We start from the raw sequence: 22,197 nt of genomic DNA, 5'->3' as shown, positions 1-22,197 counted from the left end.
TAAATAGGTATGTAGCACTAGGGACTCTTCGTCGTCGCTGTCGCAATCTTTGGTCAGAGTGGTTTGAATATACTGTGATCTCCTTGACCTATTTCATGGTAGTGCGTAACGTGGCAGTTTACTGAGCTTTTCAATATTCAGACTCCATGTCCCCAAAGCGGTACGCTTGTCCATATTCTCCTTGTCAGCTAGTGCTTCCACGTTTCTACGTCTTCTAGGCTGGCTTATTCGCATAAAGCGCAGCTTTGCTACCAAGCCGTTGCGTGTATTGGTATAATAAAACTTGGTTTATATGTGAAGGCACATATTGTCGTCAGTATATCGCGGCGATTGGAACAAGGTGTCCGAGTAGCACAGAATGGTACATGCCGCCCGTCCATACCAGTCTAAGAAGGCAAGTTGTGTTTGCGCATCGAGCTTTCGTGGGTTTTGGAGAACTGAAGCACAAAATGGAACGGTCGCTCGTCGCGATGATCCGATAAAACGTCCGGCTCACAGTACCAGCGTCTACATGATAATTGATTTTCTATCTTGCTATCTTTGAGGACATCAGGGAAAATGTTGGCAAGGGCGATAATCTTTTCGTGATCTTTCGAACTTGTTCGATAATGGGCTTCAACAAGCGCTTAATTGATGCTGCCTCTTCCTTGACTACGAAAATTTAGCATAAATTAGGATAAGCTTTCGACTATAGCTGGAATGGTGCTACTGAGCCTATTTACCCATAGGCTCATGTATTTGCCGACCAGTACTGGTAGGAATACAGTAGCTGCATATCACACCCTTGGTTAGCAACCATTATATAGCTTGTGATTCGACAAAGAGCTTGTTATGAAAGAGGCTATATTATTACCAGTAAGTGCACATGTGGTATACTCGATGGCCGAGCGCTGAACTATGAGCGGCAAAGCAGAAGAAAAGAAGATGAAAGGAACATATGTGGGAACAACATGCTATAGAAGGCGTTCGAGCATGCAGAACTTGCATTATCATCTGGGGCTTAGACAGGGAAAACATGTCCATTTTTTATTCAATAAGCCTGATTCAATCAATAGAAAACCTCGTAAAACATTTATGATGGCGCTGCAGCAGTAAAATTGTAGCATACAACCCATATCCGTATATCACTAAGTCCTGGGGGAATTATCGGGCTGCTGACGATGATAGTATGACCACCGTATTGGCCTTTTGAGCCTTACAAGGCCTTGGAAAGTCGCTTTGATGTCCGAAAGGAACGACAAATTGCTCTTTGAACTTTTGCCCAAGCCGCAACACCCAATACTAAAAGAGTAATGAAGAGCAGCCATAGAATTTGAGTGGCAACGTTTGTCTCTCATTTTAGTCCAATGTTTGAAAGAAAACAACATTTGCATATGTATATTATGTCTATCACATATGTACATCCCTTAAACCTAGCACAGATACTAGTTGTCGTCTACATAATTGCTACTGATATATTTTAATACCTAATATGTAAAGCCGTTGCGTTAAGCAAAATACACACTGCTTTTTGGTTAAATATAATAATGGAGGTAAGAAATGTATATATAAAGAATACGTAGAAAGAGAGACTATAAGGGAATATAAATATGTATAGACTAAATATAAACTAGCCAGTAAAAATTCTGAAAATAAGGTACAGTGTGGCGCCACAGAAGCGAATAACCGAAAGGCCTGCTACAGACCACAAAATAAAACCAAGATAAATTGTGCTTCGGGTCTCAAAATCACCCATCCAGGAGAATGCAGAAACGCTGGTAATAGCAATGATCAATAAAAGGTTCGAAATAATCCAGAACAAGATAAGGTTTGTACGGAAAGCCTTATAGTAATCCTCCTGCTTGGTTTGAGCGTCACGATGCTCTGGTTCCTCCTCAGGCTTGCGTTGTAATTCGATACATGCAGCTTCATATGCTTCGTTGATGTCCTTTTGCTCCGTCGGCAAGTCAATTTCAGCAGTATGTTCACCAGATTCGTCCTTATCGGATTTGACGACACCGAGATCCGTATTAACCTTGTTATCACCTTTGGTACCCCACGAAACGTCGTGGATGTTACAGAATGCGTATACGTTCAAGATGTTGATGTAGGAGGGGCTGAGGAAAATATCTATTTACATCAAAGCAGTTTTCTCATCAGCATCAATACTCCAATTAGTTTGGTATAAAATCCTGACAGTATGATACTTACATTGGATGAAACTAGTGAACATATGCCATGGGTCTAGAAACATGAAAGACGCTACGAAATACATAACGTAGGTAGCGCAGACGGAAACAACAATGTTGCGGAACATACTTTCACCCATCATGGCAGTAAATGAAGCATCAGTGTCCTCAACAACGGCAGTAATACCGACAATCGTGATCCAAACCGTGACGAACAGCATGTATCCCATCAGTAAAGCAAAGAAGATCATACTAGCAGTGTACAAGAACTTGGAGCCTTGAGGACGGTTACCCAGAGCAATAATAAACTGAATAATCATCAGTAGACAGTAGACGTAGTTGAGACCAACGTGTAGATAGTTGGCAATCTCGCCCGAAAAGGGCTTCGGATCCAGCGAATCAGCACTTAATGCTTTTGTAAGGATGTAAAAAGTCAAATAAAAGTTGCCCTGTGTATAACAAACACATCACCATATTATATCAGTTATGAACTACCGTCATTTTTCGAAAAGTACCAAAAGCGCTGATTTTGAAAACGAGTACTTACGATTGCAAACCAGGAAAAAATCATGTTGTAAGTGCTGTACAAGTTCTCAATCATGAAGAAGAGTTTACGGAAAATGGAATGGTCAGATGACCAAACTTTACGCCAATGCCACAAAGCATAAACACCAGCAAAAAATGAACCTGTGTTATGAAAAGAAGAGTTATTATCTGCTCTGCTTGTTTGCCCCACAACTTTGCGATTCAGCACCATTGCCACTTCTTTTCTTTTTTGCTAACTTACCGTTAAGCCAACGACGACGTTGAGAGATCAATTCTGCAACAGTATCGGGAACATCAGTCTCACCATAACTACTGTTAACATAGTGAAGAACATAGTGGGAGTTCTTTTTGGCCACCAGCTATGAACCACAATATGAAAATGGAAGTTTAGGAAAGGAAAAAGCGGTATATTTCCACAAAAGATATTTCTACACTTTACCTCGTAACAAAGAATACGATCCTCAGCGAGGTACATGTTGGCAGTAAAAATATCGGCATCACTACCATGCATTGTCTCGCCCAAAAAGTACTTTTCAAGTGGACCATGGCCATTGACATCGTTTTGGAGAGCCACATAACGATATGCTGAGAAAGCGCCAGGCAAGACAGAAATATACCCAAAGACAGATTCAAGAGGCTTGTCGAGAATATTGGACATTTTGTATTCAAAATTCTGAGCAGCGACAAGTGGGTTGAGTAGAGCGACACCGGCAGTGCCGGTCATGGCACGAATCTCACCACAGGCACCAGCGATATTGGAGTTGATATCAAATGACTTCCATAAATGATAGATCGACGTACCACCAGGCCGTGTTCCCACGTCAATTAGAACACAGACATTTGGCTGGATCAACGGACCAAAGGCTTGCAGAAACCAACGATGCGAGTTGATCTTTTTCTGGTTCTTTTCCTTCAAGCAGAACAGCATCTGGCATGGCGTCATGCCCTTGTCGGCACCCTTGAATTTCATTTCTGGATCGACCGAAAGTTGAGTGGTATACTGTATTTTTTTTGGTTAGTCACTGACAGCATACCGTTCCCTCTCCTCTCGTCGTCAGCTTAAACAATAACGATATTAATGATGCAATATAGTAATTTACCTCGTAAATATGGCCAGTAACCTCCTTGTCACCGACCATGTTCTTAGCAACACCGTCTTGATAGACGCCGAGTGTGGCCAGCAGTGACAGAGTTCGCTGATTGATCTTGTTACGACCATCCGATACCACGCAAACCACAACTTTCTATTATAGGATGTAAATAAGTTGTATCCTGCCTTTGAAAGATAATTTGCTATAGAGATAACTAACCTGCCATCCATTATGACCCCAAGTTTTGGATCGATCACGTCCACATAAATGTGCAATGTTCTTCATCACACCGTGCATTGTACGAGCAAACAGGATCTCATCTTCCTGCAAAGTATCGTGTTGTTGTTTGCTTAGTTTTTTTTCGTAAAAATCCTTTCCATCTATCCCTTCCGGCAAGAGAGACATCCTTCTTACATTATACATGGTCAAAACAATGAAAAGTTCAGTCTGTCGCTCCAAGAGCTGCTGGCGCAAAGTATACCCCGAGGTTGCGAAATCTTTTGGATCGCATGTGGCAGCTGTGTATCTCATATGTGTAAATTCTTTGGATTCCTTGATGGGAACGGCTTGGAGATATCGTGTAGGCACAGGACAATCGAGCACAAGGTTACCGCGGGTCAGCTTTACCTTTCGGGCTGTTATATGTATGCAAGTAGTTGTAATATAACAGTTATTATAGCTGTTCTATAGCGCGTAGCAGTTCTTCATCCACATAGCAGCTGGCTTTTTCCTTACTCGTCTTGTATCGTCGTGGCACGCGTCTGGGTGCTTCGCCATAGTGTGCGTTACCCGGGGATCCAGGTTGGTAACCAAACTGTGGACGAGGCGAGCCCATGGGTGGCGGGGTATGGCCCATGAAGGGCGAGCCAGTGCCGGAGTGCTGAGGCCGGAGCAAAGGTTGGTTGTCAACTGGAAACGGATCTGCAAACGGTGAGCCTCCGCCGTGACGAGGCGAGAAATGCGTCTCTTGCATTGCGTATTGATCGTAGTCGTTTTTGCTATGCACTGGTGGCGGACTTCGGTACATGGTGATGTTATTTTACTGTTTTCGGCTCTGTTGTTGGTGTTGTTGGTGCTGCCGTGGCGTTGGATGATATACCTCTAACAGGTAATGGAATATACGGAACAAGGAAAGGGCGGGGTTTTATGGAAACTGGGAGAGATACCAGCTCTTCACAGTATGTAGACTTTTTAATGTATGCGGGATGTAGCTTTCAAACTACGTAAGGAAGGGGAAGGGAGCGAGTTGGGTGAGCCGTAAAGACGAGCTTTTGTAAAGAAAGAAGAAAAAGGAAGAGAAAGAAAGAAAAGGACCTTTTGGATAAAGAAAAAGAAAATGGCAAAAAGGACAAAATTGATTTAAAGTGAAATTATGTGTAACAGAGCGTGCTACACAAGGTTTTCCTTGACCTTTAAATATAACTGATTGCTCCTTCCTATCTCGGTTTAGCTGTCCCTGATTCTGTTTCTTATTTTCTTTTGCTCTCCTTCCATCCCCTCCTTGAGCCAATTTCCTTGATTTCCGTTTGCATCCTGCTTTCCCCAACCGACATACTAGCGAACAATGAGGAACTTGCTGCTGCTGTTGCTGCTGATGTATCCTATACGGAACCATGCTATCTGCAGGAAAACGAAGGGGGAACTGTTTCGCTCTCACGGAACTGAACTTTTTTTTCCTAGGCTCTGAATAGCATATCCATGCAATTTATTAGCAAATTTAGAGTTTGGTTTCTCGAATGTATAAATAGGCTCCCTTTAACAATGAGTTCATCATCTTGTTATTGCTCGCTTACTTGGCAACAGCACAAGGTGTAACTATGAGACATATAAACTGAGACATATCATTCTCTTCTCACTTTATTATCGTTCTGATCAGTATCAAGTTGCTTTTTTTGTCTAATTGACTGAGCGATATTCGTTGCAGTCTGTGTCACACTGCAGACTGTATCAGATACTGAACGTGATTTGACAGGATCACTAAACAGATGTTACTCCAACTTATATCTTGTGTGTGGCTGCTGGCCTCTTAAATTCACGTTCGTTGTTTGGTTGATGGTATTTATGGGGCTAGATCGCGAACCATATCTGTTTATATAGATTGGAGAGAGCTATTCTACCACCATGGACATACCTGGACCACAAAAACAACAGAACTGGAACCCAATGCTCTTGCCGTTTTTGCAGAATATACTACTATCAGTGTACCCTATCAAATTCCATCACTTATTCGAACATGAGCATGCCCTCGCTACATCAGAGTATAGTTTTAGGCATGAGATTTCAGATTGGACATTTTGCTGCTTCAGTGAAGAACTAAAAAGGTCGTTATTGTTTATCTTGTTGCTAATATAGTAGCACCCTTCGATTGCAAAAGGAATAAGCCCTAGACAACATCAGTAGCAGAACTAAAAGACTAGTGCGTCGTCAGTGTCGCGAAGTATTATGTCCCACAAGTAAGTTATCACATGGAGCTTATAAGAAGCAAAATTACTTGGACAATTCCCACACCGCATTAATGGGCAAGATGTCTCTAAAAAGATGTTATCATAGCATTAACATCTGATTTCACTACAGAGATTGAGAAATCTGCGTTCCTTGCGTGTTCTTGAGCGGCATATATGTATTGAATCAATTAACATTCTGCTGCATACAACGGTTCCTTCTGTTTATGTAATATCACACACAAAGAAAGCTTAAAAGGATAAAGTTAAAGGAGATGACTCTATGTTTTACCTTTTCGGATTTCTCAAGGAGACTTAAGCACCGTGTAAACAAGAAAACTGTATAGTGATTCCATCAAAATACAGTATGTACAGTATATACTAGCCTTCTATTCTAATTTCTATCCATAAGATTCTTCTGTAATCAATTTTCTTTCAAAAAATTGCTCAACTACTATGTTGCTATTGTGGAGTGACACAACCAATTTTTCTTTCTTTCTGCGCCTCATTTTTCGCTCTCATAGCCACAGCATGTAGTGCAGATCACCAAAATAGTAAAGGTTTATTATGCACTAGACATTTAGCGTAAGTGCACACCTTTAATTTTTAAACTTTTGCACTTAGAATAGCCTGCACATTCACTTATTTTTAATCACCTCAGCTTTCGTTTGTACGATTCCTTATATTAATTGTGTCAAAGGATTATGTCGTACCCGCGCTACGTACTACATGGTCATAACATCCTAACAATCAACCTGTATCAACTATATCAAAGTGCAAACTATATTAAAGTGCAAATGGTCTGTGAACCCCATCCGTCTAAACCTTGTCCGACCATCAAAATTTCTATCGTGCTGATCGAGGGACGGATAAGACATCTCTCGAAATAATCCAATATCACAAGCCGCCTCAAACTCTTTCAAAACGAGGTTTTCCAAGCTTTCAGAAAGTGATCAAGTATAATGATAGGATAATAGCTTGTCGTATCTACGATATTGGTCTAAACCGCAAGTCGTTTAAAACTGGTGGGTTGCTTGATAAATCCGCACAGCCCGACCACGATTTAAAAATTGAAGGCCAATTATTGTGATTTCGGTATACACTGGATTCGCTGTTACTATATCCATGCTCTCGAAAAGGAGGATTGTCCACAGAAGTGCGAGTGCATGTCATTGAATAACACTTGTTAGTGGTTGAGTAATCCAACTAATATGAATTCCATTCCAACTCAATCCCACATAAATTTATACAATGGAGAGTTTGCTCGTTTGATGATAGTGATGCTTCAGCGCCATTCTGGGTGAAGTATCCACCGGATACACAACACCGCTCGACTTTTTGACGCAGATGATAGTTTCCAATGCACAGACCTGCGCCGTGCTATCATACATATACTAGCCCGACAGAAGCAAACAAATAGTAATGATTGCTCTCCCTCGTATTCAAGTGCACATTATTTTCTTAATGATATAGCAGTAGCTACGCTATAGAAAATGACAGATTGATGTCTAGAGTAAGGCACCTACACAATCATCATTGCAACCAAAAAAGAAAGGATATGCTGTATGAAATAAGCATTTATTATTCTGATTATTTGATACAAACTGCATTAAAAAACGGTGTGGCTTTCTGTGCCTTGTTGTTTTCTACCCCACTTGTGAAGTAATATTCGTACACTCCATCTGTTGCGGAACTCTCCGCTATTTCCTCAAGATTGAAAAGCTCACCTACTGTCATTCCCCAACCACCAATAACCCGAGAATCTAGAGTAAAACGGAGATAAAGTAAATAAACATATAATCATCATCTGTTCCGTTTTCTCACTAAAAGATCGTATTCAGTATTGTGTTTCTACAGGTTTAACTTACGACAAGACGGTCCATCATCGCATTTGGGTGGAAACGCTTCAAACGAAAAGCTATCCGTAGCCAATGCAGCAAACCCGCAATTCCAGAGCCACCGGAACATATCCTCGGATGCTTCAATTCCAGGGCACTGTGGTTTCATAAGATCGAATCCAGTGTCATTCGCGTGTCTTGCTTCAATCTCATATGCGGCGGTCCAACCCGTCCGTAGCAATAGTATATCGCCCCGGCTGAAATCTTCGATACCTTGCGTCTGTGCCACCTTGTGAAGCTCATCAACAGTGATTGCTGTCCTTAGTAATGGATTATATTCTTCAGTGGCAGCAGCTCGCCACCTGCCATAATCCAACAGCACCGCTCGACCAGTAATTTCCGGTTGTGTTGCAAACCGTCCAGATGCGAGCTCTGCAGCAGGAACCCCGTTATAGAACCGGCAATATGTATCATCTGCACACGCAAAGGAGCGTAAGCTATGCCATTCAGTCGGTGACACAGTGCTGAGTATAATGTCATCATAATGCTCAATTTCGATATCATCGGCTCTCGCTCGAACGGTACGCGGGATATGTCCTCTGTTAAAAAGGTGCCGGTTGGGTCGCTGGGGAATCCAACTTAAAGAAAACATCAATTTGCCTTCTTGCTTGTTTTTGGTAAATCCGAGCGTCTATTTTTTAAACGGATGATATTGTGAGTTAAAGTCGTGACAGAATTTTTCCAAATCAATATAATTTAATTCTTATGATGGTTGTTAGCGTGCTTTTTCTTTTTCTTACTTCCATAATGTGATCTTTCGTTGGAAGTAAGTTAAGTGTTCCAATTGTATCATCGTCGCCCCAGATTCCCCAAGCAGAATGGGAAGGGTACTTAATATCGATAGGGAGCTGGTGATATGACGGGTGTTTTTTTGCCATCTTATCCAAATTATACATTATCAGAAGAAGGCAAAAGTTGAAAAAAAAGAAAGCATTCCTTTTTTGTGTTTAAATACTGTTACACTGATCATTAGCCTCCTGCATCAGTGGGTCCGCTAAGATGTATGCCATCCACAAAACAGCTGCTCCATGTACGAAGCAAGCAATACTTTCGACCGTTATTGGATTTAAATTTTCACTCTTGTTTCTTTTAATACTCTGTTGCCAATCAGCTCTTGCTGATGAACATCGCTGTTAGCGACAATGTAATCATAGCATCGTGTACGTAAGTAACAAGGTGATCCTACTGGCGTACGCTCTGTGCTCTGCAAATGCATGCAGATTATAGAAACGTAGGGGTATGACTTCTTTCTGGTCTAGCCACAGATGATTGTTCGGTTAATGCATTCCGAACACACGATACAAGTCTTTTGTGTCCTCCTGCACAAACAATGTCGGATAAAAAATTACTATCGTATAAACTAGAGAGTTTGATGTGTATGCAGGATAGCTCCCCTAAACTAAAGTACGTGATGTTTTTGGTGACTATACATGATAGCAATATACTTGAAAATAAACATACAAGACGAAGAGGAAATACAAAGCTAGTTATACATCATACAACTATTACTACCATCAGTGTCATTAGCAACCGCAAGGTCGGTAACAGCTATACAAGAAAAGGCGCTATACATTAATTGGATCTCTTGCTCAAAGTCCGTAATAACCTTTTTACGAGAAACTGATCCTTTTGGTGTCGTTGGTAATTGCTTATTGAGTGGAAGAATGTACACCATGTCAGGAACTGCAACAGTACCATGAAACGGAGCGTGTTTGTTTGCTCGATGCACAGCTTCATATACTATTTATGTACATAAATGTTTGTTACCATCATCTTATTTTTATCTTTGGTATTTTGGAGTATAGGAGCTTACCTGTAGAAATTATTTTCACCGGAGAATATGAGAGCGCCTCGCTCACCTTGAGTTCAACCAAGACAGCGGTGGATGGACGATTTTCACCAACAACAATACATTTTCGAATTATGGCCTCCTTGCAAATCTCTTTCTCCAGTGGTAAAGGATTGACCTTCTCGCCTGTGCTCCTATAGTATTTACTATAGTAGTAAGCACCATTCATTCGAGTAGATCTAGACCCATATACTAGTACGCCTTGTTTTAAACTTACATTAGTAGCAGATCATCTGTCCTTCCGACAAAAGTCCAGGTTCCCGATCCAGGCTGATCCTCTATAAACAAGTCCTTTGTGGTGAAGTCTCCATTGGGAAGGTTGGCAGCAACGCTTGGAAGAGATGGACAATTGCTGTGCACCACAAGCTGATACATGTCATTATTGAACGGCTCGAACGACATGTAGCGCATTGATGCACTAGTCGGTTTAATACTGTGCCAGTTTTTGTCATTGCTCCTGGAAACATCAGATAGGGAGAGACAGCCAACCTCTATGTGTGATTTCAGCAAGTACTATAATGGTCAATTCCGTTGGCTGATTGCATGTATCTAGTATTATCATTTACCTGTCATTCCATAAGCATTTTGTATATTCAATCCTTGTGAGCGCATAAGATTGCCAATCGGCTGGCGAAGAGGAGCCCCGTGGCATAATGTAAACTTAAAACGTTCCAATGTCACTCTATAATCAAAAGAGGTTTGTTGCAGATACTCGGCAAGTTGCTCCAGCTCGATCGCCGATGAAATCAATACGGTTGCTCCAAACAAATCTGCAGCAACAAGTATATCATGAGCTGTTGGGGTTTCACGATTGAACATAACCGTTGTCGCGCCGACTAAAATGCCCGTTATCAGTTTAACTACACAACCACAAAGACCACAAAGAATTAGTAAAAGCATTCGCAAAATGTGGAGTTCATAACCCAAAGACATACTTACACACGGCAGGAGCATGGAACATTTTTTCTGTAATCAGCATGACATCTGTTGAATCCATGGCCAGGTCTGGCGAGTTGTTTTGGATAGAGCTCAAAATAATCTCTATTACCACGTACATATACGATCGTGTGCTGTGAGGGATAGGTTTTGGAAATGCTGAGGTCGTACCAGAGCTGTGAAGCCAGGTCACAGTGGCCGTTGGGTCCCGGCTCATTACGCGTCGTCGCTTCTCCCTTGAATAGTCATATTCGTCTGCTGGAGGAGTGCTGACTGCAGTTGCGGTGGCGACAAGCTGATCGACGTCGAATCCATCCCATATTTTTACGCCAATTTTTAGATCATATACAGCGGCTGCGCACTTCCGCGCCTTTGCACCATTTGTTGGCGTAGCGATCAAAAAACCGGTGTTTGTCTCTTTGAGAAGGTGACTAATGGCTGCTTCTGAGCAGTGGGTCGATACTGGAAAATAGCTAACATTCAATTTCAATGCAGTAAAGAATGCCAGCATACACTGGGCCGGGTCGTCGCTGAGCGTAGCGATACATTGCGTTTTGTCGTGCAGCATTGATTTCCAGGAGTTCGCCAAATAGGTAGTAATTTCATTAACTTGACCATATGTTAATGCCCTGAACTCCATCGAATTGACCAATTGGTAGTGGAGGAGAACATTATCTTTAAACCGGAGGGCTTGTAGTTCGAACAGTTCAATAACTGAATCAAAGTCAGTGTAGCTAGGTAGCTCATGGGGTTGGATGGACATAACTGCGTAGTGTTCCTGGCGAAGGCAAGCAAGAAGTAAAAAGTAAAATTTAAAGGCAGTGCTAGAACTCGCCTTTGCTTATAAACGAAAGCAGCTCTTTACCTAACAGGATTACAAAAAAAAATATGCAGTAGAGGCCCAAGGAAATATAGGACCAGGCACATCAATGTACTACCCCATTAAAAGTCGAATTGTGCGGTCAACGAGGCAATGCCGATGTTTGATCTGCGGTGGAATATGTGCACTCATAATTTTTGGGTAGCATAGCTTTATAGGGTAACGGCGATAATTGAGGGGAAAACAAACAAGATAGCTATACTGACAAATCAAAGGGAGGGTGTTTCCACATCCGCTTTGCTGTACAAAAGCCAAAGACCGGGATAATATACCCGGTCATGTCCAACATCAATATTTGACCCCAAAATGATAAAGGGGCAGATACAACCTGCATCATTAGTGCACTGTTTCATATTATTAACAGTAGATCTATGCTTTCAATATATTTTTTGAGTCGCGTACTCGCTTTGTGACCGCTGGAAGGACATACGGCTATGCAATCGACGTCGCTGAGGGGTCACAGCTACATCGTATGCACACAAACAAGAACTCGATCAGCTGAAGTGCTGTCTTACCATGCTAGTGCAGGGGATGTCATGCCGCTATTGGTTTAGGCAGCATCTACTCTAAGATGCAACTGCTGTCGGATGTGTAACACAATGTATTGACTGCTGGTTTTACGATTGATCATACGATCGTACACTGACTCACATTTGAATCTAGAAACATTTGTATTTTCTCTTTTTTCCATTGCCACTTAACAAAGATGCTACTACGTAGCTGTGGTTTCCATTTTAAAAAAAACGATAACAAACATAGTGATATGATATACGCTTCTTACTGAGCAACAATCTGAAAAGCCGCATGCAGGTAATTCGAATAGAGCTTATCAAGCGCCCACAAGCTAGTGACATGCATAGAACTGCATAAAACTACATAACATCTACGCTATATCGAGTATACTCAAGTATACGGAGAGCCATGAAAGCAGCTCCTACAGTAGCATAGTTGTACCTTCAGTGAATGTAATGTAGAGGCATCTAGCGATGATTTTACATTGATCGCAGCTCTACATGGACTGTAGGGAAATGACAATATTACTTTTGAACGTTACTGATTGATCCTGAGAGTTGTACTGTGTTTAGGTATAGAAGAGAACATTCCATAGCATAAATGGATCACAGAGAAAAAATTATTTATTACTTTGAGTTGAGAAACGAAGCATCAAAATAGCATCTAAGAGCTACTCCTTCTTTACTTGTTGAATACCGTTTCCGACTGAAATATCTCCAATGACCTTTTGATGATAAGTATCATACATTTCATCCAACTCTCGATTAAAAGTTTCGATTGCCTTTGGTCGTATGACTGATCCTTTCGGGGTAGTTGGGAGCTGTTTATTGAGCGGAAGGATATACACCATGTCAGGGACCGTAACTAGACCGTGGGATGGCGCATGCCTGTTCGCTCGGTTCACTGCTTCGTATACTGTTTTATGCAATAGAGTTGCGGTCAGTGCTTATAGGCATATGTAATTACTCTGCTTTTACTTTGTCCTTCCTACAAGCATACCTTTTGATGTCATTTCCACCGGAGAACGTTGAAGAGCTTTATCCATGATCAATTCTACCAACGCACTAGTCCACGGTCGGTCTTCGCCAACAATGATACAGCTACGTACTATATCCTCGTTGCAAACCTCCTCTTCCATAGGTACTGGATTCAACTTCTCGCCAATGCTCCTAATGAAGATGTATAACGTGGTAATGCTTGATTATGAGCATCAACAGCATCGTGCAAGCTTGTCTCTCGTTCCACATCACCAGTTTTACATGAGCAAGATATCATCCGTTCTGCCAACAAATGTCCAATTCCCCGGTCTCGTGGAGTCTTTCACAAACAAGTCCCTGGTTGCCAGGTCACCGTTGGGCCGGTTACCAGTGCCACGGAAGGCAGGATAGCTGCTGTGAATAATAAGTTGATACAGGTCTTTTTCATATGGCTCAAAAGTTACGTAACGTAACAATGCATTGCTAGGCTCGATACTGTTCCATCGTTTGTTATCCTTTGAAATGTTAGAAAGACTAAGGTAGCCAGTTTCTAATATATATAACTTTAGCCCGTCCAATTTATCTCTTGTAATCATCCTATAGCTACATATAGAAGTGCTACCTGTCATTCCGTACGCGTTCTGCACATTTAAACCTTTTGAGTGCAAACAATCACCAACTGCTGTTCGCAACGGCGACCCACCAATCAAACTAAACTTGAAACGCTGTAGAGTCTCTGCATAGCGGTCATCAGTCACATGGTGTTCCAGATACTCGGCCAGTTTCTCCAAGAAAATTGGTGGTGACTGCAAGACAGTTGCTCCACAAATATCGGCAGCAGCGAGGATATCTGGAGGCATGGGTTTCTCACTATTTAGCAATAGGATACTTGCACCAGTCAACACGCTCATTATAAGCATCACTAAATAGACCAGAAAATTAACCAAGATTACTGTTAAAAAATAGAGGAAGACTAGTTTAAAGGGTACAGCAATAGCCGTAAGTAGACATACAAATCGCAGGTGCGTGAAACAACTTTTCTGTTACCAAAATAACGTCAGTCGGCTCCATCGCCAAGTTTGGACACATTTCCTGAGCTGGCTTCAAGACTATCTCCAGGAGTGCAAACAAGTACGATCGCGTATTGTAAGGGATCAGCTTTGGTAGCGCGGCGGTTGTCCCAGAACTGTGAAGCCACGTAACAATTGCATTTGGGTCTGGAGTTTTCCTGCCTTCGCTTTGCTGCCTATCTTCCTCCGGTGATGTACTGACCGATGCTTCTGCTGTCGCGATAAGCTGATCGATGTCAAAATCTTCCCATATTTTAGCGCGGAAATTTGAATCACGTAAAGTGGCAGCACATCCCATAGCGCTTTTGCGATACGTTTCCGAGGCAATCATGTATGTTGTGTTAGTTTCCTTGAGAAGATGGACATTGGCCTTTTCAGTGTTGTGGATCGATAGTGGAAAATAGATGAGTCCAAGCTTCAATACGGCAAAAAATGCAAGTACAGCTTGTGCCGGGTCTTCACTCATTAAAGCGACGCATTCCACGTCGGCAGGCACGGTGGGTTTCCATGCATTTGCAAGGTGAGTAGAGATCTTGTCGATTTGGCCATAAGTCAACTCCTTTAGTTCGAGTGAGTTTGGAAGCTGGTAATGAAGTAGCGTGTTGTCCTTGAAGCGAGCCGCATGCACTTCGAATGCTTGTAAAAGTGTGTCAAAATCGGTATAGTTTGGGAGCTGCTGAACCATGATTCAGAGGGAAAGGAGGGGAAATTATTGAACTATGCACTAAAATGTTGCTTTTATACGCCCCATTATAACTGCTTAGTACCTAGAAAGCATAAGATACTGCTTTTTATTCACTAATGTAGCCGAACTTATTCGCCAACAACACCAAATAAACTTAGGTTCTGATGGCCTTTTGTACCTGAAACCTTCCCCTGTATTGGTACATAGCTACTAAAATTCTTCTGTCATATGCTCATTGAGGCAATGTAAAAGCAGCAATCACTTTACGAGTGAAAACAGAAGGAATTATAGACCATCAAACACAAAGCGATGTTTAAAGAAGCCAAAGTTTTATGGATGGCGCCTACCTATCTCCGCTCAGTGAAACACGCTGTCGGCTGCACGTAAAACATAGAGCAATGCAGTGCAACCCACAATTGTTTGTACGACTCAAAGTTGCATACACAAAGTACTGCACCTGCAAGGAATAAATATTTGATATGCAGCATGCCGAATCAGACATGTTGGGCGAAAATAGTACATACTGAAGACTGCTATAGTAGTTTCCCACACTGATCCCCCTACCATTAAATGCCAGCTTCTGCGAGAATTGGAAAGGCTGTGATTCATGCGTGAAGCTGCACGATTTTAGGAAAATACGTCGTCCTGATTAGATCTTGTAGATAGTTTGTACGTTTCTTCTTCATTCAGCCTTCTGACAATTTTACTTGGTGCATATTCACTACGCGCAAAGCCAGCATATTGTCTCTGGCTCAACAATTGTACATCATAGCTCCATTTACATAGTATTTCTAAGCACCACCAGCAGCATATTGTAAAAATGTACAGTAACAAGATCCTATGTATTGAGTGTCCTGTGTATAAGGAAGTTAGCTTAATGACAAGGATATACCGGTATCAATGTATGTTTCTTAGCCTATATATTGCTTCTGGCCTTCCTTTATCTTGAGAAAATAATCCCACAAAATGATTATTATGCACCATTTATACACGAATGAGTTAATAGAACAATGTATTTGCACATAAAGGTACTAATATCGTCTGTTGAACTTCATCTCCATATTTGATGGAGCAAGGTTAAAAATTTGGTCGAATACAAGTCCATTCAAATGAGGTGACTCAGTTGGCAATTCCCACTCGTACTTCCTCACTATTGTGACAAATCAAGGCCATTATTTTGTTTTTGAAGTTAGTGATCATCGAATATCTATCACTGTACTACAATAACCTTGAAAGAAAAATCCACTCACGAAACATTGCTAAAGCGACACGCAATTCCATCATAGTAAAGTTGATTCCAATACACTGTCTTGAGCCATTGCCAAAAGGTAGCCAGGATACTCCCTCATGTTTGCTATATTCGCCACCCTCTGCAAATCGCTCGGGGATAAACTGCTCAGGGCTTTTCCATAGATCCGGGTGGTGATGCAAAGCGTGGACATCAATTGAAATCATGGAGCCCTTTGGAATTAAGACTCCACCTAGATTCACATCGTTGGCTGGAGTTCTTGCCAACAAATCGGTTACTGCAGGATAGATTCGCAAAGTCTGTTATTGAGAGCATCATCAGTCTACCTGTATTTTTGTCTGCTATATCTAGATAGTAGGAAATTATTTACTTACTTCTTTAATGATCATATCCAAATACGGAAGCCGCTTACATTCTTCTATCGTTGGCAACACATCATCATGTTTGTCGCCAAGAATACCAATGATTTCTTCTCGAGCCTTTGTTTGAATATCCTGAAATCCTTTCGTTATCAGCAACAGGCCTTACCGAGTTTTGAGAAACAAGTCATGTATGAAAAGTGACTCACTCTGTTGATGGCCATGTTGTATATGGCAAGAGCTAACGCATTGCTAATCGAATCATGACCTGGCAATATGAAATAGCTACATATTAATGTGGAGCGCAATAAGGGATGAATAGTATTATCCACACAAAAGAAAGAGAAAACAACTTACCAGCCAAGAAGAAGAATCCCATATTATGCTATTAAGTAAAAGATAACAGGAGACGTGTCAGTGAGATGAGTATAACAGAATAAAAAAAAGAAAGATTGCATACTCGTAATTCTTCTGTAGTGAAAGTACCCTCACCACGCAACTCAGCTTCCAGCATCAACCTAAGCAGATCCTTTTCGTTGTCGGTGATATTGTCCGGCTCCTTCTTATTTATCAAAGCATATCTTTTTTGCTCTATCATTCTATCGAGTAGATTTACAAATTTGTGCACGGCATTGTATTTTTCTCGACGAGAGCGGCTCATCCATCGAAGAAGCGCGTTCACTTGAGGGAAGAAGAAATTGATATCTTCAACAAATGCTTCCAAAACTTGGTTGAAAACAATCAACCATTCAGAGTCCTCTTTATCCAACGCCCCAAATTCGAAATCTATACGCAGTTTCCAAATTATTGTCCTATCAAAATAACCTCACAGTCTTTATTCACTGCCGAGTCAAAAGAGGACGACACTAGAATTGACTTACCAAAAACAGCTTTGCCCAGAGATTCTAGCGTCAATCTCTGTGTAAGCTTTACCAGGATGATATGGTCTTTCTTGGATTCCGCTTCATCAATAAAACTAAAAGCTTTAGGCAACAAGCTTCCGAATATACCGACAGGCATAGAACGATGGAAGGCCGGGTTCATAATCTACACATATCGTTCGACGCATCTTAATGCAATCTTATCAACAAAACTTGATGGTTTGATATTTTTTATATATACCTTGCGCTGCTCTTTCCATTGCTCACCATTTACAGTGAGAATGTTGACCCTTCCTGCGAAAGCAAGGAAGCTGTCGCTCAAAGACTCTGATATCATAGGCGTCTTGTCTGCGAACTCTGCATCAATGCATAAAAGAGATCCGGATCAGCGATTATTTTGTGCGCTCGATGGTATAAAGTGCTAACAACAAGATATTTAACATGTGTACCTGGCTTATACAAAACGGACTTTGCAAGAACAGGACTCGCAACATAGATAGTCCAATCCACAGGTATCCGATTCTGATAAAGTTTATACTCTCAAGTTAGTTTTGCTAGGTATATCTTTTCTTGTCAAAATACGATTAACGTTCAAGAAATTAAGGCACAGAAAAAAGTATCACGTACAATGTATATACCATTTGCTTTTGGCAGCAACGGATATATAAGCTTATTGGTTCGTTCTGTCAAGTGCTCTTCTTTGAACATGGAAACCATCAACCGCCAGAACGGAACTGCTGGAATGTGTCGTAGTTCTCTTGGAACACGAAATACGCGTCGATAAATTTGCTGGCATACAAGTGATACGGCTGCAGCGATGCTGATATAATAGCGGTATGAATAAAGCTGCTGTCGGACAACGCTTTGGCTAGTCATTATGGTGCAGAAAAGTGGAAAGGAGAAGGAGAAAAAATGTATATCGGACTTGTCGATACCTGTTTTGTCATCTTCAAAACTGAAGGAACAAGTTGGTGTGGGAAATTCTGAGCAAGATGCGCCGTAGATGCAAGTTATGCAGTCTATGTTTATGTAACTGGTCGTACAATAACTAAAGTTTAAAAATATAGGAGCAAGTAATCGCGCCACTGCATGGGACTGCCCCTCACGAGTGTTGATCTTTTCGAACTAAAATTATATTCAAGGATACAGAGTTTTTACTCAAATGTCTCTAGTGCCATGAAGTAATCGCTTATAACGTTAGTGATGAACACGTGCCTATATGTAGTACTTTATTGCTAGAAGAAAAGCAGTTTATCAATATTGTTGTACATGACCGATGCTTGTACGTTTCATTTATATAAAATGATCCAAGAAAGTGTTACAATACTGTAGCTACTACATACAGCAAGAGCAACATTGATCAATAGCGACCGTTTATGAAAAGCAACTGCTCATGCCACGACAGCATCATTGTATAGCAGATGTGAAAGATGTGCGGAGATTGCATGCGAAACATGATGTGTAGGGCCGATGAAGGGTAACATATGCACGATTGTGCATATGTTTTCTTTTGGTACATACTGCATCGGCCCATAAGCATACCTTCTCTACTCTATAGCAATGATTGTAAAGTTGTCAATAGTGATTATAGATTTTCAAAAGAGAGAAATAGAAACCGTTTGGAACTGCTGGTATTCTAACGAAAAAGATTGAAAAGCGCAGGACATTTACTGCTGTGGATCTTCTCTTTCCCCTAGTGAAATAATCAATAGAAACGCACTGGCTATCTATGTATACGCTTATTTGTAAACAACAAGTGGATTTGCATAAGCTACCTTTCACTCGCTTATAAAAGTGACGTTCACCTCCTATTCATTTTCTTTCTCTTTGTTTTCCCACTATCAACATATTAATTACATATCCTAGTATCTTGCGCACTTTGCTATGATGGAACTTTTCGATAGCTTCAAAGACGGTCGTGATCCACGCATGATTACAACGAGCATCGCTGCCGCTACAGCACTGGCCCTATATGGCGTGTACTATTGCACGAGAGCTTTTGCCGCACAAACTCGCGGGAAGCCTATCAATGAAATCCCAGCTGTAGACGGTGCCATTCCATACTTTGGTATGCCAACTAAATTTTATTACCATCATCTTATATCCTGAATAATATTGCTACCCTAAAACAGCTCACTTAGGCAAAATTTAGGTCATATGTTTCAAATCCCCAAGGAACTGCCCATGTTGAAATTTCACGAATGGCATCAGAGATATGGTAAATAGCTTTTATAACGTGGCTCTAAATCAGACTACTCTATTTCAATGAAACATTGACTAATTCTGTAATAAAAAGGCTCTATATTCCGGATGAACTTGGGAGTCAAGCCATGGATAGTAATAGGAAATCGTCACATCGCACACGACATTCTCAAAATCAATGATGATGTGACCTCTGGTCGTCCGTATCATCACTATCTGTCACATTATCATATGATTAACAGAGGGTATGCACTGGCCTCTCTTTTGCTACGTACTTATACCTTTCATAATCTTTATTAATACAACTGAATTTCTAGAGGTGTTTCTTTCAGAAATCCTGATGAACGATGGAGAAGATACCGCGCAATCGGTAAGTTACAAAAACTACTAAAGTACTGCGCGAGAGAGCATAGATTTGGGTTTTCATGCTAGATGGCTCACGATAAATGTATATTACTTTGAAATAGCGCAAACGATTTTACGACCACAAAACGTCGCTGCCATGACGCAGACAATCGAGTTTGAGGCTTGTAGAGTGAGCGATTTATTGCTCAAGGGTACAACAGCAGCAGGAGTCAATACTGTCAAGTATATGCAACTTCTTACACAAAATGTGATCACGAATGCTCTATTCGGGATTACGATGGAATCATTGGATGATCCGCTATACAAATGCGTCATTGGTCTTGTAGACAAGTCGATCAAGTGGGCTGGTCCTTTGGAAGATATATACACCTTTTTACCTATACTTGCCCAGATTATGGATATCTTTACGAGCAATCAGAAAAAGATGGCAGAGCTAATAGAGAACAAGCGGAACCCAGTCTATCGTCGGTTGATACAGCAAGCGCTCGAACATGGCAGACCGTGTCTCGTAAAGGATATGTATATCAACAATGAGCAATACGAGTTCGATGACGATGACATCTTGGTCTTTGTATGTAAGTTTGAAAAAAAATGATGCAGTAAATGTAGAAAACTATGATCAGTTATAATAGTATATATTGTTAATAGCATTTCAAAAATATATGGTATTTATTATAAGCGAACATGGTGAACGCAGGTACTGAGACTGTCGCAATGGCTCTTTCTTGGACGGTTCTTATATTATCTCGATACAAGGATGTACAGAAAAGACTCCAGCAAGAAGTTGATGCATTTATTGCACAGTACAACAGAATGCCGGTTTACGAAGATAGGGAGAATTTGCCACTATTGATTTCCGTCCAAAAAGAATGTCTACGCTTCAGACCCCCAATGCATTTTGCGCTTCCACGAGAAACTACTGAAGATCGTAAGATTTCTTTTCTTAAACTAATTCCCGCTGTGATAGTTGCAACATTAGCAGTGTATATATAGCGTTGGACTAATTGGGCCTTGTCTCAATGATACATATACTGTAGTTGAGTATAAGGGCTATCATATTCCTAAATCAACAGTGTTGCTCGCCAATACGTTCACGATGAATTTTAGCGAAGAATACTATGACGAGCCGGAAAAGTTTATAGCAGACCGATTCTTGAAGGACCAGAGACCTTTCGCTGTTTCAGCTAGCGCAAGCCCTGAAAAGAAACGCGACCAGTTTGTCTTTGGTTGGGGAAGGTACATAAAGCAAAATGCTATTAAAATGAACATTGGTTCTGTGTATAAGAGTCGTTTTCTAATTTTAAACCTTTTTTTTTGTGTCTGAACGATATATTTTTGTAATAGACGGCTCTGCCCAGGAGCACATTTGGTAAGATTTATCCTGATTTCAATATATACGATCTTTACGGTCAAGAAGACATTAGTGAATACTAATCTTCGTCTCTAGGCTGACGTCGAATACTTTGCGATGATGGTTCGCATTCTAGCTACTATAAACATTGAGCCACCATTAGATGATAAAGGTGAACCGGTGCATGGAGATCTAAACGCTTTTCGCGATGCAGGTCTTGTTGTTGCTCCTCTAGAGTCACAGCTTCGATTTATCCAACGACCCGATAAGCTTATTTAACAAAACTACTTGTAATAGTAAGGTGTTTCGTATATAGCAGCTTTTATTTATTAAAGAAAATCCATAACATGTTATTCCTGTAATGTAACAGAATCAGTGGGTGACAATGAAGATAGTGGGGAACGCTAATACACCCTATTGCTTTCAATAAAGCTGTATGCATAAATTAATCGGAAGTAGTCAAGATACTCTAAAGCTTCACTCTCGATAGTTTCGAACATAAGATTGCCCTTTCAACCTTAAGTGCTATAGCCATAGTATTCCCAAATGTGCTAATTTACTAAATGGACTAAACGGTGACCATGGCAACGCATCATAGTAGTACGAAGTGCCCTCAGGAGAAGAACAAGCCACCCGATAATGCAGCTGGAGGAAATTCAAAAGTGCTTCCCGCATCTCTAACTTCCCAGTTTCACGTACATACATATAAAGACAATGGGCAGAAAAACTGATCGC

At 41.0% G+C, this 22,197-nt stretch overlaps 6 protein-coding genes across 6 annotated transcripts; 1 reads left to right on the top strand and 5 right to left on the bottom strand.

Annotated features, from left to right (window-relative positions):
• Nucleotides 1-1,332: 1,332 nt before the first annotated feature.
• Nucleotides 1,333-5,152, bottom strand: BDB00DRAFT_809607 (chitin synthase 1). The gene is made up of 9 exons (XM_053122496.1): nt 4,541-5,152; nt 4,220-4,440; nt 4,025-4,129; nt 3,815-3,958; nt 3,154-3,714; nt 2,956-3,073; nt 2,716-2,855; nt 2,191-2,617; nt 1,333-2,109 (listed from the first exon to the last, which is right to left on the bottom strand). The coding sequence occupies exons 1-9, from the start codon at nt 4,830-4,832 to the stop codon at nt 1,610-1,612; spliced, it is 2,508 nt and encodes an 835-aa protein (XP_052982506.1). The 5' UTR covers nt 4,833-5,152; the 3' UTR covers nt 1,333-1,609.
• A 2,684-nt stretch (nt 5,153-7,836) lies between these two features.
• On the bottom strand, nt 7,837-9,022 carry BDB00DRAFT_758674 (uncharacterized protein; the record flags this gene model as incomplete). Its single annotated transcript, XM_053119075.1, has 3 exons — nt 7,837-8,009; nt 8,115-8,775; nt 8,885-9,022. 3 exons carry the CDS (start codon nt 9,020-9,022, stop codon nt 7,837-7,839), a joined length of 972 nt encoding a protein of 323 aa, XP_052982505.1.
• A 343-nt stretch (nt 9,023-9,365) lies between these two features.
• Nucleotides 9,366-11,692, bottom strand: BDB00DRAFT_893523 (uncharacterized protein; the record flags this gene model as incomplete). The annotated part of the gene is made up of 6 exons (XM_053128494.1): nt 9,366-9,504; nt 9,716-9,884; nt 9,958-10,127; nt 10,211-10,484; nt 10,560-10,763; nt 10,933-11,692. 6 exons carry the CDS (start codon nt 11,690-11,692, stop codon nt 9,366-9,368), a joined length of 1,716 nt encoding a protein of 571 aa, XP_052982504.1.
• A 1,300-nt stretch (nt 11,693-12,992) lies between these two features.
• Nucleotides 12,993-15,054, bottom strand: BDB00DRAFT_869539 (uncharacterized protein; the record flags this gene model as incomplete). Its single annotated transcript, XM_053126613.1, has 5 exons — nt 12,993-13,237; nt 13,322-13,491; nt 13,582-13,849; nt 13,922-14,221; nt 14,313-15,054. 5 exons carry the CDS (start codon nt 15,052-15,054, stop codon nt 12,993-12,995), a joined length of 1,725 nt encoding a protein of 574 aa, XP_052982503.1.
• Nucleotides 15,055-16,085: 1,031 nt separating this feature from the next.
• BDB00DRAFT_758709 (cytochrome P450) lies at nt 16,086-18,419 on the bottom strand (the record flags this gene model as incomplete). The annotated part of the gene is made up of 10 exons (XM_053119078.1): nt 16,086-16,204; nt 16,305-16,602; nt 16,678-16,797; nt 16,872-16,930; nt 17,020-17,047; nt 17,123-17,448; nt 17,544-17,709; nt 17,785-17,837; nt 17,993-18,065; nt 18,171-18,419. The coding sequence occupies 10 exons, from the start codon at nt 18,417-18,419 to the stop codon at nt 16,086-16,088; spliced, it is 1,491 nt and encodes a 496-aa protein (XP_052982502.1).
• A 1,011-nt stretch (nt 18,420-19,430) lies between these two features.
• BDB00DRAFT_926801 (cytochrome P450) lies at nt 19,431-22,070 on the top strand (the record flags this gene model as incomplete). The annotated part of the gene is made up of 10 exons (XM_053128855.1): nt 19,431-19,611; nt 19,696-19,761; nt 19,840-19,990; nt 20,063-20,115; nt 20,213-20,686; nt 20,791-21,039; nt 21,149-21,347; nt 21,456-21,480; nt 21,559-21,758; nt 21,833-22,070. 9 exons carry the CDS (start codon nt 19,431-19,433, stop codon nt 21,739-21,741), a joined length of 1,581 nt encoding a protein of 526 aa, XP_052982501.1. The 3' UTR covers nt 21,742-21,758; nt 21,833-22,070.
• Nucleotides 22,071-22,197: the final 127 nt, after the last annotated feature.

Source organism: Zychaea mexicana (assembly GCF_025766255.1).
Source record: "Zychaea mexicana strain RSA 1403 chromosome Unknown BDB00scaffold_15, whole genome shotgun sequence".
Classification (NCBI taxonomy): Eukaryota; Fungi; Mucoromycota; class Mucoromycetes; order Mucorales; family Lichtheimiaceae; genus Zychaea; species Zychaea mexicana.
Note: the sequence above shows the minus strand (reverse complement) of the source record. Positions and strands in the feature narration are given on the sequence as shown.

Excerpts from the sequence above, each read along its gene's own strand:
- BDB00DRAFT_809607 (XM_053122496.1), bottom strand. The coding sequence starts at position 4,832 with ATGTACCGAAGTCCGCCACCAGTGCATAGCAAAAACGACTACGATCAA. Across the intron at positions 4,130-4,219 it reads TTGTTTTGACCATGTATAAT|GAAGATGAGATCCTGTTTGC; the intron begins GTAAGAAGGATG and ends GATACTTTGCAG. Across the intron at positions 3,959-4,024 it reads GGGGTCATAATGGATGGCAG|AAAGTTGTGGTTTGCGTGGT; the intron begins GTTAGTTATCTC and ends ATCCTATAATAG.